The sequence below is a fragment of the Patiria miniata genome, unplaced genomic scaffold (assembly GCF_015706575.1).
Source record: "Patiria miniata isolate m_02_andy unplaced genomic scaffold, ASM1570657v1 HiC_scaffold_24, whole genome shotgun sequence".
NCBI lineage: Eukaryota > Metazoa > Echinodermata > Asteroidea > Valvatida > Asterinidae > Patiria > Patiria miniata.
Window position 1 is genome coordinate 18,302,720 of NW_024037063.1, and position 14,235 is coordinate 18,316,954.

A 14,235-nucleotide genomic window follows, 5' to 3' on the forward strand; every position below is an offset into this window, starting at 1 on the left:
GCATGCGCAACACTACCAGGGAGTCAGAATTTTATAGTTCTAAATTCAAAACGCAATGCCCCAGGTGCGTTCTGCGCGACATCGCACAGAACATGGTACGCGCGCGTCAATCTCCATAAAAGGGTTATTTACATCTTACTCGCCAGCTGAACACTCCATTATTTTGCTAAAGGGATGTTTCAAAAAGCATGAAGTGAACTTGTTGAACAAAATCGGGATTTTTTTTAACGAATTATTTAATATTTTTTACCGAAAAGGTATTTATGAATGGGAATAAATATGTGCTCGGTCGGTATTTATCACTCTGTTTAATACCGCTTAGAGTCTGGGTGCTGATAATTACCCTCGCCTCCGGCACGGGTAATTATCAGCACCCAGACTCTAAGCGGTATTAAACAGAGTGATAAAAACCTCTCTAGCACACATTATTTAATTCCCTTAATAGTAAAACCTGGAATTAAAATTAAATGCTGAGAAACTTTACCTTCACAACATAATATTAAAAACGGTTTGGTCTGTCATATTAAACAATATGTACAAGAATTTTCATTTTGAGTTACAAATGATTTTCATTATTTTTGAGTTTTTGACTGAAATTTGCATGTAGTGTTACACATGATATAACAGTAACATACATCTTTTTAAGATGAGGATTACAATTTTGCCAAGTTTTTGGGGTTCAGAATATCGATCTTCAAAAAAACAAATTGTCTCAATTCGATTGCACATGTGTCTTCTGAAAAATGATATTTAAGATGTCTTGTACTGTTGATGTTGTACGGCCTGATTTCTCCAATTGATTAATATATTATATGGCACTAATCTTATGTTGACTGTGATGTTAATTGCAATAACATGTGTACCTTGAAATTGGGGTTAAAATTTTGCCAAGTTTTAGGTACAGCATTTCGGTCTTCAAAAAAATCTTTAAAAAAAAGTCTTAATTCAAGTCGCACAAGTGTCTTTTGACAAATGTTACTTTTAAATGCCTTGTATTGTCTCTATAGTATGACCTGAAGTGAAATATGCAAATGGTTTACTGTTAAAAATACCAAATGACAAGGCCAACCAACCGAAAAAGTCAACCATCATTTTCAATATTCCCTCTTAAGACATGTGAGTTTGTTATGACCTAGACTTTTTGAAATGGAGAAAGTGTAGCATTGCAATTTAAGCGCATCTTATGCAATTTATTGTTTAGAAGAAAGGCTGCAGAGAGTGTGGAGAATTTAATGAAAGAAACTATGCAAAGTTAAAAAAAAAAAAAATCTGAACAATTTGAAATAGACATAGGGCTTTAAACAAACTTCTTAAAAACTGGGAACCCAAAACAAACCTAGAGAATTATTGTAGCGAATTAAGAGGTGGGAAAAAGAGTATGCAAAGTTATAAAGCAGAACAATTTTTTTCAAACAAACGTTACGTTTTACCAGAACAAGGGAAAACAAGACAACATTTATTGAAAAATTTCAATATGTGATCGAATTGATCCCTATTGTCCTAAAAACTTGATCTATAGGCGATTGGGTTTAAACTCACGTACCAGTATTGACGTTCTTTCACAAGTCGAGTGGATGAACAATAACAAAGGAACCCCATTGTCATAGACATAGTCCATATCAATAGCTTGTGAATTTAAATTTGATGACTTGTGATGGACTTGTGATGGACTTGTGAGGACTTGTGATGGACGCGGCTACAAGAATGCAACTTACCTAATGAATATTGTTTGACCTTTCTTGTCAGTGCTGAAGATAAGACATGATATTTCAATATGCTTTGAGGATAATTTACGGGCAGTTTATTATACTTGTGATTTATTTTGAAACATTTGCATTATAGTAATTTCCATTCAGTATTAATAACAAATTTGATATACAGGTGGATAAAAAAACCCCAACGAAACCGAGTTATTATTGCTAATTGGAACAGAAGTAGGGCACATGTGAATCAAAGGGAGATATCCTCTGTTAGGGTTGAATCTCCTCTTTAAAATGATACCCTGATCATGTCATTACATTCACGGTTGACTGAGCAGTGACCAATTTTATGAAAGGGTCTATTGACAGACTTGCGCCACTTTTCATGTTGAAATCTCTTCTTCTTTTTTCCCCACCCGCCTTGATTGGCAACCATAGCCTTTCACTCTGTGACAAATGACACCACAAAAACCACAATTGAAAAGTGGCGCAATTTAAATAGACCCTTTCATATAATTGGTCACTGCTCAGTCAACCGTGAATGTAACAACGTGATCAGGGTGTCATTTTAAAGAGGAGATTCAACCCCAACAGAGGATATCTCCCTTTGATTCACATGTGCCCTACTTCTGTTCCAATTAGCAATAATATCTCGGTTTCGGGTGTTTTTTTTATCCACCCTGTACAAGGCAATTCGAACACATTATGTTAATATTTTCACAATTTTATTTTGACAGAAAACCAAAGTAACCTTTTGGCCAAAATTAAGTGAAATATATGGACAATTTTGTCCAACACAATTCTCTTACATTGATTGGTTCTAGGTTTTAAATTCAGGTTTAAATTAATTCTTCTCTATGTTGTAATTTTCGAACATATTCATGACCTAAGAGGACATACACAGATTTTAAATTCATCATTGGTGCTGTTTATTGTTTATATTTTAATATCGTTTTTAGTTTGTCATTTAGCATTCACTGTAGACAAGACAATAACCTTATTTTCGATGTATTTGCAAAAAAAACTCTTTAAATGCGTGTTATTTTTCGTATACTGAGTAGTTTATATCTGTCAAAAAGAAATAATGTTCCTGTAAATTGAGAGTGACTTTTTAAATGACATATGTCTATGTTCTTAAGCATTCTAAATACATTAAGTAAATGTGAATAACTTGAACAAAGCTACTTGTATGTAGTCGGTTGACATGTGCAGTGTATATGTAATGTACAAACCTTGTGTTGTTACATATGACGTAGCAATATAATCTATTTCCCCATTTTTGCCAAAATAATACCGCAGTAGAGATAAAAATGCAAGTATAGTTGTAATACTTCATAATCTGTACTATGCTTGTACAGTCTCTTAGTGTTCAATAAATATGTTAATTTGCTTCCAATTTTTGAGTTTACAACATGATGTGAATTACTCAGTTTAAATCCACAAAACCCATACTTCTGTAAATGGACCGATCCAGTAAGCCCCGCCCACTGCGCACGTGGACTTAACACGTGCTCCTCTCCAATGCCACACTGCATTTTCCTGCCGCGCGCATCATACGCGCGTGCACGCATGTAGGACTTTTGTGCACGCATGTCGGACATAAATCACGGCTGTGATTGGTCAGAATACCATGGAGCGGTGCTTACTGGATCGGTCCATTGAGTTTCTCGTGTGTCAAAGAATTGTTCATATAATTTATTAGCCGATTTTGAATTGTCTCGTGTACATTCATGATTGACAAATCTGACATAACTCTTCAAATGTGGTCATGTTAAGGATATGTAGCTATTCCAAAACACTGGAATTAAGGTATTTAAGGTGGAGTATATCATTTGCAGCTATCCAAAAAATATTGTTTTCTCGGAATGTACAGCATTCACTGAGCTAAAAGTTCATCAGGTTAGTTGTTGAGCACCCTTCTTATAGATATTGAGCACTTGTGTTGCTTCAAACGGGAAAAAATGCACACATGATGATATACTCTACCTTTAATGTACATTTATATTCAACAATGGAAGTTCACAAGTTATTTTGTACTATGTACATCACAATCGCAGCTTGTAATACATCATATCAATTCGTGAGCGCTCCTTTTCAAGCGTCCACACAGGAACTGATTTTTCCGCTATGGGAATTGCCATCAAAAACGGCGCCTCGATTGTTTTTTTTTGTACACCATTGGAAAACGGAGCACCGCTTTGACTTGTTAAAAGAATATAAGACAGATAATTTTATTCTACATCATACTGATATAAAATATTGAATTTATATTAAAAACAAAGCCCGTACTTTTCAGGATATATATTGTTGTTTTAGCAGAATTTAACACGATTCTGTGTGTAAGTCGACGTTTTCAGTAAACCCGCACCGCTTCAACTCGCCGTAAACACAAACAGCGCCACCGTACGGCATTATTAAAAAAAGGGTTGTTAGGGAAAGTTGTGGTCTAACTAATTATCTAACATGTATTTTGATTGGACATTGTTAAGGCCCGTACATTGAGGATTGAAGAAGATGATCGCCAATCATAACCCTGCTCAAATACGTCGTGGGCATTGCGTTGTACGTGCGTACACTACGCTCAAATCTTGTCACGCCGGCCGGCCGCTCACGTCCACACACAGTACACGTTGCGCGTACGCGCATTTGTATTACATTTTGTTACAATCGTGCTATGCGCAAAATCGGGTTGAATCAGGTAAAATAAATAGGAGCGGTTTTTGCCATCCGGTTCGTTAGTGTGACGTCACCTCCAGGACTTTCTGCACGATTGGAACCGGAAGTTAACGCAGCTCGAGCGTTTGTAGCCAATGGGCACTAGTAATCAGTGGTGAGCGTGCGTGTATGACGTTTTTACTAACGAACCGGATAAACAAATTGATATGTACTTCAATGAAATAAAGCAGGCTACACGTAAAAACCTTACTTCATCGGGTACTGTTCTTCGACTTGTGTTTAGTTTATTCTCATTAGACCACACATACTGAAATGTGTATCCTTGTGGAGACATTTCTTTGTTCTCGTGTACTCAAGTTTTCGAGTTTGAAAGTACATTTTCAAAATGCTCCTATTTTAACCAGAATTATTTTCCTGGGCTGAAATTCGGACATCCCTTTTCTAAAACTCTACCTTTTGCGACCGATCAACATACCTTGGAAATTCCTAGTTTTGGAGTAAAATCCATATATCTATTTCGTGAAAACCTTGTGGAGACGTATTCATCTATAGAAATTGCCCTGTGGAGACGTATACAATCTTTTCCCTATTTTGTGCATGTCTCCAGAGGGCACGGTGTATCGGATCAAATCCGTCGTTAAGTTTGTGCCTGTTTGCGCGCACTAGTGTCGTTCTGAGAAAAGGTATTGCATGGGTGTTTCAAATAAAAAGGGTAACTCAAAAATAAATGGTTTTAAAGTTGAACAAAGAAATTGACTGGGTTTGTTTGCTAAAATTATGAGCTTGAACAATGTGGCTGCGGAAAGAATGGTTTATGGGATTTTTATTGAAACCTTGTTTGCACCTTTAATTTAGTCGTGGATGACCGAGCACCATTCAACATGTACTGTCCGCGGTACGTGCTATTTAAAAGAGATTTTTAAATTGCTATTTTTCTAGCAATACAAAAGTTATTTGCTATATTGAATGAGACATCGAACGAATAAAATGTATAATCGTGGTATAATTATTTTACAAATTTCACACTTTCAGCTTGCCAATGAATGTGGTTCGCGCAGTGTAGACTGGTTCCCGCTCCTATCAGATTCCATAAATGTAGTGGGGAACCAGTCTAACTCAGTCAAAAGCAGTTATACGCAAATCAACAAAACACAAATGTTTTGGTTTTTTCCCCCAGAGTGTTCCGGTTGCAGACGCTTCTTGGGAAACCTTGGAGTATTTCCCCAGATTTTTAAAAAAATATACGATAGATTTGACAAGATTTCATTAAAGGTCAGTCCCTGTGATAAATCATTGGTCAAACTATTGCACGCTAACCAGTTCAATCGGATGACGTGTATACACGCAAAGGTTTAGCGATATTCGCAACGGATGACGGATAAACACGCAGCGAGCGAGGTCGGAAATATCAGGGTGCACTACCCGCAGATGACGGCCTGAACCCGTCTGGCATCGAGGTTCGTGAAAAACAATCCCGCGCCTCGGTCTATAATCCCGGCGCGAAATGGTTTTTAATGCCCACAATGGTTTTTTTTTTAAATATTTTTAGAAACAAAACAACTATGGCTTAAAATAAGAGCTGCAACCGATAGGGCGCCTGCGAAACCGGAAACAATAAAACGCACCGCGCACTGGAAACATTCTTGATGCGCGCGCGTTTTTATTGTGGACGCTCAACGCGTCCGGAAGCTTCAGAAGAAAACAATGATTTTCGGCAGAATATTATCACCAGGCATGGGTAGGAAGATGGATACTTAGCTGTTGATGTCTGTTTATGAAGACAATTCAAAGGTGGGTTTGCATTTGAATTTTTGTGTTATGTTTGACAATAAAATCGTTTTATCATTCATCAGTAGGCCTTCACGTGAAAAGTAGGCCTATTTTTTTGTTCTAAAATAAATAAAACCAAATTTTAATCCTAACAAATTGTTACTGACCTTAAGTTCCTCTACGTTGAAAATACCATTAAAAATGACCCCAGAATTTCCATGAATGATGTATTAACTGAGCAATAGCTAACACAATGCTTTCGCCATTGAGTGGGGCCTCCACATGACTTCCTTCCACATAGCTTCCACATTACGGCTACTTTATATCGCGTGCAAACTGCTATATCATACGCATGCGCCAGTGCCTAATTGACAATACATGTACCTGTACATGTTTGGAGAAAAAAAAACGTTAAAGGGTTCATGCGATGAATTGTTCTGAGGAACACATTATTAACCCAAAATTTGGTCATTGAAAACATTTTGTGAGTGAGGGTTGCTCATTGGCTTACTGCCATGTACTTATAGGCTACACAACAACAAATCCCCCCAAAAGAGGAAATTTATGACAGCAACATATCCAAAATTGGGGGCCGTATCATGAGTCCGACGCCTCATACTCATAGGTCCGACGCCTCATAAGTCCGAAATGTCGGACTAATGTGGCGTCGGACTTATATTTTGAGGCATAAATTCCGCCTCATAGGTCCGACGCCTCATTTTAGTCCGACAATGGAAAAACGCTGTTTCGGACTTATGAGGCGTCGGAGCAATGAGGCGTCGGACTTGTGAGGCGTCGGATCGGACCTATAGAGGCGCAATAAATAAATGTTATGCCTCATATAAAGTCCGACGCCTCGTATGTCCAACGCTTTATAAGTCCGAAATTTCGGACTTATGAGGAGTCGGACCTATATGAGGCGTCGGACTTATGAGCGGACCCCCAAAATTGTAGTGCTGAAATAGCTGTAACATTGAGGTTTTACTCATGAATATTAGTATTAGCATACAAACCGAGATGACACCAAAAACCCTCGCGCAAATTAAAGTGGCAAATTACATTGCATTTAATTTTCAGCCGTCAACCTTACACTGTTTGGGTTCTGTTTGTGCTTTTGTTTTCAGGAATGGTTGGAGATGCTGAACAAGAAATCATCCATTTCGTGAAGGAGGGGACTCATTCCGTCAGACCGTCAACAGTGGACGTGACCAGTGGATGCAGGAAGGATGGGTGAGAAACAGAATATCAGCTGGACCGAGGTTCCGAAATGTTGGAGACAGAAATATCATCTTGATGAAAAAAAAAAATTCCATTCAACTGTAAACGCTTATAGCATTAATGTGCCCCATTCTCATATCTCTCACATTTTTTCATTCACATGCATCGTGCTCAAGAATTATAACGTTATACTCAAAGGAATCCATAACATTCAAAGAAATTTAGAAACATAAGTTTTGAATGGATGCGTGAAAAGTTGGTGTGGCGATTTTTGGGATGCTTTGCCAACCATTTTCTATACCGTACCGTACAGAACTAGCAAGTCGGATGGCGGCAATTCTTAAAATATTTCCTCTCCCTCAAAAACTTGGCATAAATATTTAAGGCTTCCGACGGAAAAGTTGAAGAAAGTTTTCACGACAAAATCTGGGAGTGCAGTTATACAGTGACCTAGGCCTGTACATCCATAATAAGCCAGGCCAAACCCATCATGAACTTTCAAGAATAATTTAGCATGCCAGGGAGCCTCAAAATGTGAAGCCATAAAACTGTTCAAACCGAACAAGACAAATTTCGCCCCTTTTCCATCTTGTAGTTTGGCGAAAGATGAACTTCTGCCCCTACGGCACCCGAATGGCTTCGGAGAAGGCGACCTGCGGAACCAAGGAATGCACCGGGAAATGAAAGATGGGCTCGCCGTGAAAAGCGTCCATTTCCCCCACCCCTTGACTGATGACTCACCCGGTGTCCAGTCACTGGGGGGAGGTACCGCGGACACCCAAATTACCAATGATGAAGAACGAGATAGATTCAAAGATACCAGGGAGGTACGGGGACTGTACCGAGAAATCTCCCGCATCTACGGGCTGGATTTCTGGGAGGAACTGGGCCGTCCGGAGTCCGTCCACGCCCCGTCATTTGACCACGATACTAGTGGTCACTCGGATGATCAAGCGTTGGTCATTATGGACAAAGAGGCCCTTGACCATAGACTGTTGACCAAATCCTTTCTGAACTATTTGTCATGAAACTTGAATCAGCATGAATAATAAGGTGGCGACCGTGAACGCGGTAGTCGAACTACTTGGGGAACTTCACAAGTCTAATCCCAGCTAAATAGACATTATACGTAATGGCCATCTTAGGGGGCATCTTTTATTTTAAATAATTCAGTAACAATGAATGGAGGTTCACTCATGCATGTCCAAACAAAACAAAGATATTTTTTATGGGTTCATTTTTCAAATTGTTATATTCATAAGTGCATTGTCTTTAAAATTGACTAGCGCCATCACTGAAGCATAAACTTCGCCGACCCTACACTGGATACAATAAAGGGCCGAAAAATTGGTCGATTTTGAAAATGTCGGGTTCCTTCATCGTGGCTACCAAACGCGGGATACCGCGGACTGTAGCAGTAACATTTAGAAAAGTATTATTATAGACTATCATTTAGAAAAGTATAATTATAGCCTTGTATATTATCACTTTTTATGATAATTATTCATCGTAGGCCTAATGTAATCATATTCCGCTCTGTCCACGTAACGATTCTTGTACATTGTCATTCTAAAAAGAGATATGATGATTAGGGCCGATATAGTTGATACACTTTTACACTGTGTGTGTCTAAAGGATTTATGCTGTAATTAATTTGATTAGATGTTTAATTCAACCGTTTTGTTCAGTTCAATTTGTATAAAAACCAGCACTTGATCTAGGCCTACCTAGTAACAGTTCAACGCCTGGGATTATGTCATTACTTTGTAAACATGATATGTCTTAATCTATCCTTATAAATAAATATTTATCGAAACATGGTTGTATAAATTATTAGGAATAAATGTCAGTAAGCATTAAAAAAGTGTATAATAATTATTTTAATTATTTTACGGATTCAATTATTTGCCGTATCGTCGTTTATAGGCTTCCGTACATTGTAGGCTTTTTAAAGTGCAAGAAACTTTCTGTACACTGGTGCCCAGCGGTCAATCGTTTATACATAGCGATAGTGATTGGGATGCAGGATACCAGTTCAATTAAAATAGCCGACGACTGATGCACTTCCTGGTTGGTTGCAAAAAGTGGGCAAGGAAAACTGGGCGATTTCGGCTCTGGAAATGTGCTAGAAATCACTATAAATTTCTCAATTGTAAGCAGGATCTGGATCGATTCCTTCCAGCTTGAGCTGCCAGACCAGTTGGCCGATCAGGTCGCGTCGAGTTGACGTTTTCCCCACATTTTTCAGGCCGTCAACATGGCTTCGAGAAGGTAAGCGATTTTTAGTGCGTGGTGGAGTGTTTAACCAGTCCCGATATGGCATTAATTAATGTGTTTGTTTTAATGCTTTTAACCCTAACCGCCCCCAATGCTACAAAATACCACTGAGTAGTAACCTGTAGTATTAATTTCTTTCCATACAAGTGTGCACAGCACATGTAGTATTCTGTGGTATTTGGTACTTGACCCCCAAACAGCCCTTTGCCTTTGGCGAGTTTGGGGGTTAGGGTTAAGGTTGAAAACCGTGTTTCTTGTGTGGGTAAAGATATTAATTCGCTTGAGTAGCAGTTTTTGCGTTAACCATTAATAAATGACAGTATGTAACCTTACGACGTTACGTTTTATAACTTACGCTGACTTCGAAGTTAGGTTAAAAAATGTATGACAGTGTGAGGGCGCTCTTCATTTGATTTTCTTTAATGGGAATAAGCCAGTTCGGGGAAAGATTTCCATATACGAAGTTTACTCAACACCCTGTGTACAAACCCTATGAGATTGGACTGAAAAATTCTAAGTGTTTTCTTAGAAAATGCTTGTATTTTCTGACTGCTCAAGTCAAATTGACTTTGATGACATGAAATTGCTATCTGGGGGCTTGTTAGTCAATACAGAGGAAAATTAGTGAACTTCGCATATGGTAATCTTGCCCAGTTCGGTATTTCAACTGCGCAGGTGCACAATGATATGGGTCACGGAACATTCGGATAATCAAACGCTCATCAAAGGCGCATAAATGCACACGGAGACGGGCGAACGACGCTCGTGTGTGAATAACAAGAAGAATTTGCATCCTCGTAACATCACGTATCATCACGTCAGTGATTTTATCCCGAATGACCTTTGACATGGACTACTTCATCGAGATAGCGAACTGGCTTATTGGAAAATTGTGATGGGGGGGGCTATTTTATGCATTACTAAAGGGATGTTGGCTGGTAGTTTCACGTGCCAGTATATTTTCTTGTATTGAATGTTTTTACAATTGTTACTTTTGGACTAATATTGCTCTGTATTGTAGGACAATTACAACATCACTACACAAAATGTCCATTTGTTGCACAAATTGTTCCAATATGCAATTCAGTATGGAAAGAATGTAGTATCCAGACACCACTTCTTTGGTTGTGTACAAAGTCTGTAAAGAGTCGAGTGCATTTTCAAAGTATTTTCTAACAAAATTGGAAATGTTTCTCAGTCAGATTTGTGTCTAAAGTTCAACATTTTTTTGCAATGACTGACCTTCATTGAGATAAAACATGTATATAAAAGTAGCGTCATGATCATTCATTCCCAGCACACATGTAGTCCAGTATTGGTCATATTTTTCTGATAAGCATCTAAAATTGTCTGGTACTTGACATATTTTTCCCTCAGTGACTGTCCTCGAGGCTCAAGGTCCTTAAATTATTATTATTAATTTCAAAAGATTGGAACCGAACATCTGAACAATGCACTGCATTCCTTGTTTAACCTTGAAGAACCGTTTTATGAAAACATTGTTTCGCAAGTGCCTTGGGTGAATGCACAAATTGAAGTTACCCTGACACAGCGAATTAATACTGAGCAGAGTTTTTTTTTCTCAACTAAGTTATTGATGACATTGAATACCTCATTATAAAAGCAAACAAAGGATATTGAATTTTTTAAACTGAATATCTTGGAAAGCCGCAATTTTCTTTAAAATCTAGTGTGATTACTCCCTGTGTGTGCTTGTATCCCAAAAGAAAGGTCACCTCAAAATCATCATAACAACATTTAATTGTTGCTATTAATTTTTTTTTAATAGCAAATACACTGTACCGTTAGATGTACATAAAAAATGTGTACTTAATACCACTCTTTAGAACCCTAGCCCCTTGGGTATTTTTACTTGAAAGTATCCTGAATCTGCTAAAATCCATCAAATCCATCAATGTGTGATCGCGTGATAGCGCAGATCCACTGATCGCGCTCAACACTAACACATGTATGTAAAACAGGGTGCCTGCAGGCACCAATTTTGAAACCACCTTCAATGTTTGTCTTCTTTCAAACAAAACCACGTCAGGTGGAATAGTTTCCACAGGGTATTAGTCATACATATACATTACTCATGATTTCTGTCAATAAATCAGTTTTCCGGGTAATTGCAATTGATCCTACCATTCCCACGTGGCTTTAAAGAGATATCTTAACCTTAGGAGCGTAAAACCCTGAAATATGGAACTGCAACAGAGTTGACACATGTGGCCTCTGTTTCGTTACACTGGTACGATGTCACCTGGAACTTACAGTGTAATATTGCATGTACATGTACTTAAAATCCATGTACATGTTTCTCCCCATGTTAAACAGGGTGGTAAAAAAAAAAGCAACCTCATACTTCCAATATCCAGGGACCTAAACCATGTATGGCTAGGAAATTTTGCTAGAAGGAGAATGATACCAAGGACTCCCGATTTGGTTCAGTTGTTTTGATTTTAAAGTCAGGGGTTCAGATAATCCTTTTGTTCACTGTCTGCGATAATATTAGTTATCTTGCGAGCGCGAGTGGAACACGGAATAATGTAGTGCGTCTGTGTCCCACATACCACAAGGCCGAAGGCCGAGTGGTATGTGGGACACAGACGCACTACATTTTCCGTGTTCCACGAGCGCGAGCGCGATAACGAATTTATCTTCAAGCAAACTTGATGCGCAGTACAGTTGGAACTAGCACGCTTTACACGGACATTCAGCAGTTTAGCGTATGCAGCTGGAATGTCGCTCGCATCTTGGAACAGCGGAATACGCGGAGTGCGGTATGGACCGTGGCCGTGCGGTATGGTTATATGTAGCACGGCTTGTTGCCATGGATCGACCAATCAGGATCGAGGATTCAAGTTTGCTTGAAGATAATCCTAATTAGAGCCCCTGACTTTGGTTCACAAAAATGGCGCTGGAATCAAAACTACTGGACCGAATCAGAGTTCTTGGTATCATTTTCCTTCCAACACAATTTCCTATCCATATCAATAGTGCAGGTCTCTGAATAGTGGAAGTATGAGATTGCGTTTTTATGGACCACCTGGTATTATTATCCTGAAGATATTAAAGAGGTTGTGGAATGCTCGAAGACATTTCCGACATTTTTCGGGTATATGTAGCCTAAGGTGTGATGAAATAAAAACGACTATTGTTTCTGTCATAAAATGAGTACAAAAGGTACTTTTGAGAGCTGGTTTTTCAAGTCCTGTCATGCCTGTTTCGTCCCGAACGTGCAATTTGTGTAAAGTCGTCGTTGCGGGCAGCAAACAAAACACAGTAAATCGTGACGTAATAAACAGGACTCCCGATGCAGAGTAGCATACACGAGTCCTGTTTATTACGTCACGATATACTGTGTTTTGTTTGCTGCCCGCAACGACGACTTTTACACAAATTGCACGTTCAGGTCGAAACAGGATCTGAAAAATAGCTCTCAAAAGTACTCTTTGTACTCATTTCATGACAGAAACAATAGTCGTTTTTATTTCATCACACCTTAGGCTACATATACCCGAAAAATGACAGAAATGTCCTCGAGCATTCCACAACCTCTTTAAACGAAGCATTCTGTTTAAAATGTAGTGGTGTGCATTTACGAGTAGTACGGGAACCAGGTACCCTATTGAAGTAAACCACAGGTACCTGGTACCCGTGAAAGAAACCCAGCCCCAAAATTCAAATCCCGGAAGTTGTCTAAAAGGCTTTGTTGCTTTACAGTGTAAACTGCAACTTTCGCAATTGTCATCTGTCGCGTATTAAAATGCTCAAAACGTGAAATCTGTTTTGGTTTTCCATGTAGCCTGGTTTTCATTTTTTGCAAATTCCTCACAAATGGATTTCAAAACCTATCTTTTTCATTGACTGAGAAGTTACTAAGTAATTTGTAAAGTTGGTTACTGGTACCCGATCCCATAATCTGGAACCGGTTCCTGACATCAGCGGTCGGGTACTCGGGTACCCGGTTCCGAAGCACAGCCCTTTTAAAATGTCAAGTTACCACCTCTGTTATTATCGGAGTCATTACCTTGAACTTGTGTAAATTGTAGTACTGTTCATGTGTCATATCCAACTGAAACTTGGACACAGCACATGAACAAGTGGTAGTGACTGATAACGCAAGTGGTAAACACTAAAAACTTCCTGGAAATGGTTTTAATTTTAACTTTTGTACGTTACAGGACCTTGTAAATCTCCGTCATTCCCAACTCGTACACTTGTACGCTTAGTTTCTCTTGTGCTTTCTGACTTTTTACTTGTAGGGAGATACAGGGTGAGTCAAATTCAAATCACTCAAGTACTTTTCAAGTTACGAAATGTTAAACACAACCACCGTTTTAAAGTTCTGTCCACGGATCACAAAAAAGTTACGTGTAATTTCAGCAAAACAAAAACAATTGACACACATCCCTTTATGATTCGTTTTCGTTTTGCTGAAAGAACGCACACCTTTTTGTTGATCCGTGGACAGAACTTTAAAACGGTGGTTGTGTTTAAAATTCCGTAACTTGAAAAGTGTATGGGTGATTTGAACTATTCTTATACTAAAAGAAAAGCTTATGAATTGGGCTTTCATATCCTAGATTCT

At 38.6% G+C, this 14,235-nt stretch overlaps 2 protein-coding genes across 3 annotated transcripts in view; both read left to right on the top strand.

Moving 5' to 3' along the window:
• The first annotated feature begins 6,060 nt into the window (after positions 1-6,060).
• On the top strand, positions 6,061-8,419 carry LOC119731662. Its single transcript, XM_038204867.1, has 3 exons — positions 6,061-6,167; positions 7,271-7,376; positions 7,960-8,419. Exons 2-3 carry the CDS (start codon positions 7,273-7,275, stop codon positions 8,390-8,392), a joined length of 537 nt encoding a protein of 178 aa, XP_038060795.1. The 5' UTR covers positions 6,061-6,167; positions 7,271-7,272; the 3' UTR covers positions 8,393-8,419.
• Positions 8,420-9,344: 925 nt separating this feature from the next.
• Positions 9,345-14,235, top strand: part of LOC119732683 (tyrosine-protein phosphatase non-receptor type 11-like) — a 33,043-nt gene continuing 28,152 nt past the window's right edge. The window contains exon 1 of one of the 2 annotated variants that reach the window (XM_038206318.1): positions 9,345-9,635. In XM_038206318.1, coding sequence (XP_038062246.1) covers positions 9,622-9,635 — 14 coding nt within the window. In that variant the 5' untranslated portion in view covers positions 9,345-9,621. The remainder of the gene's footprint in view (positions 9,636-14,235) is intronic. The other variant, XM_038206319.1, reaches the window with a different exon arrangement.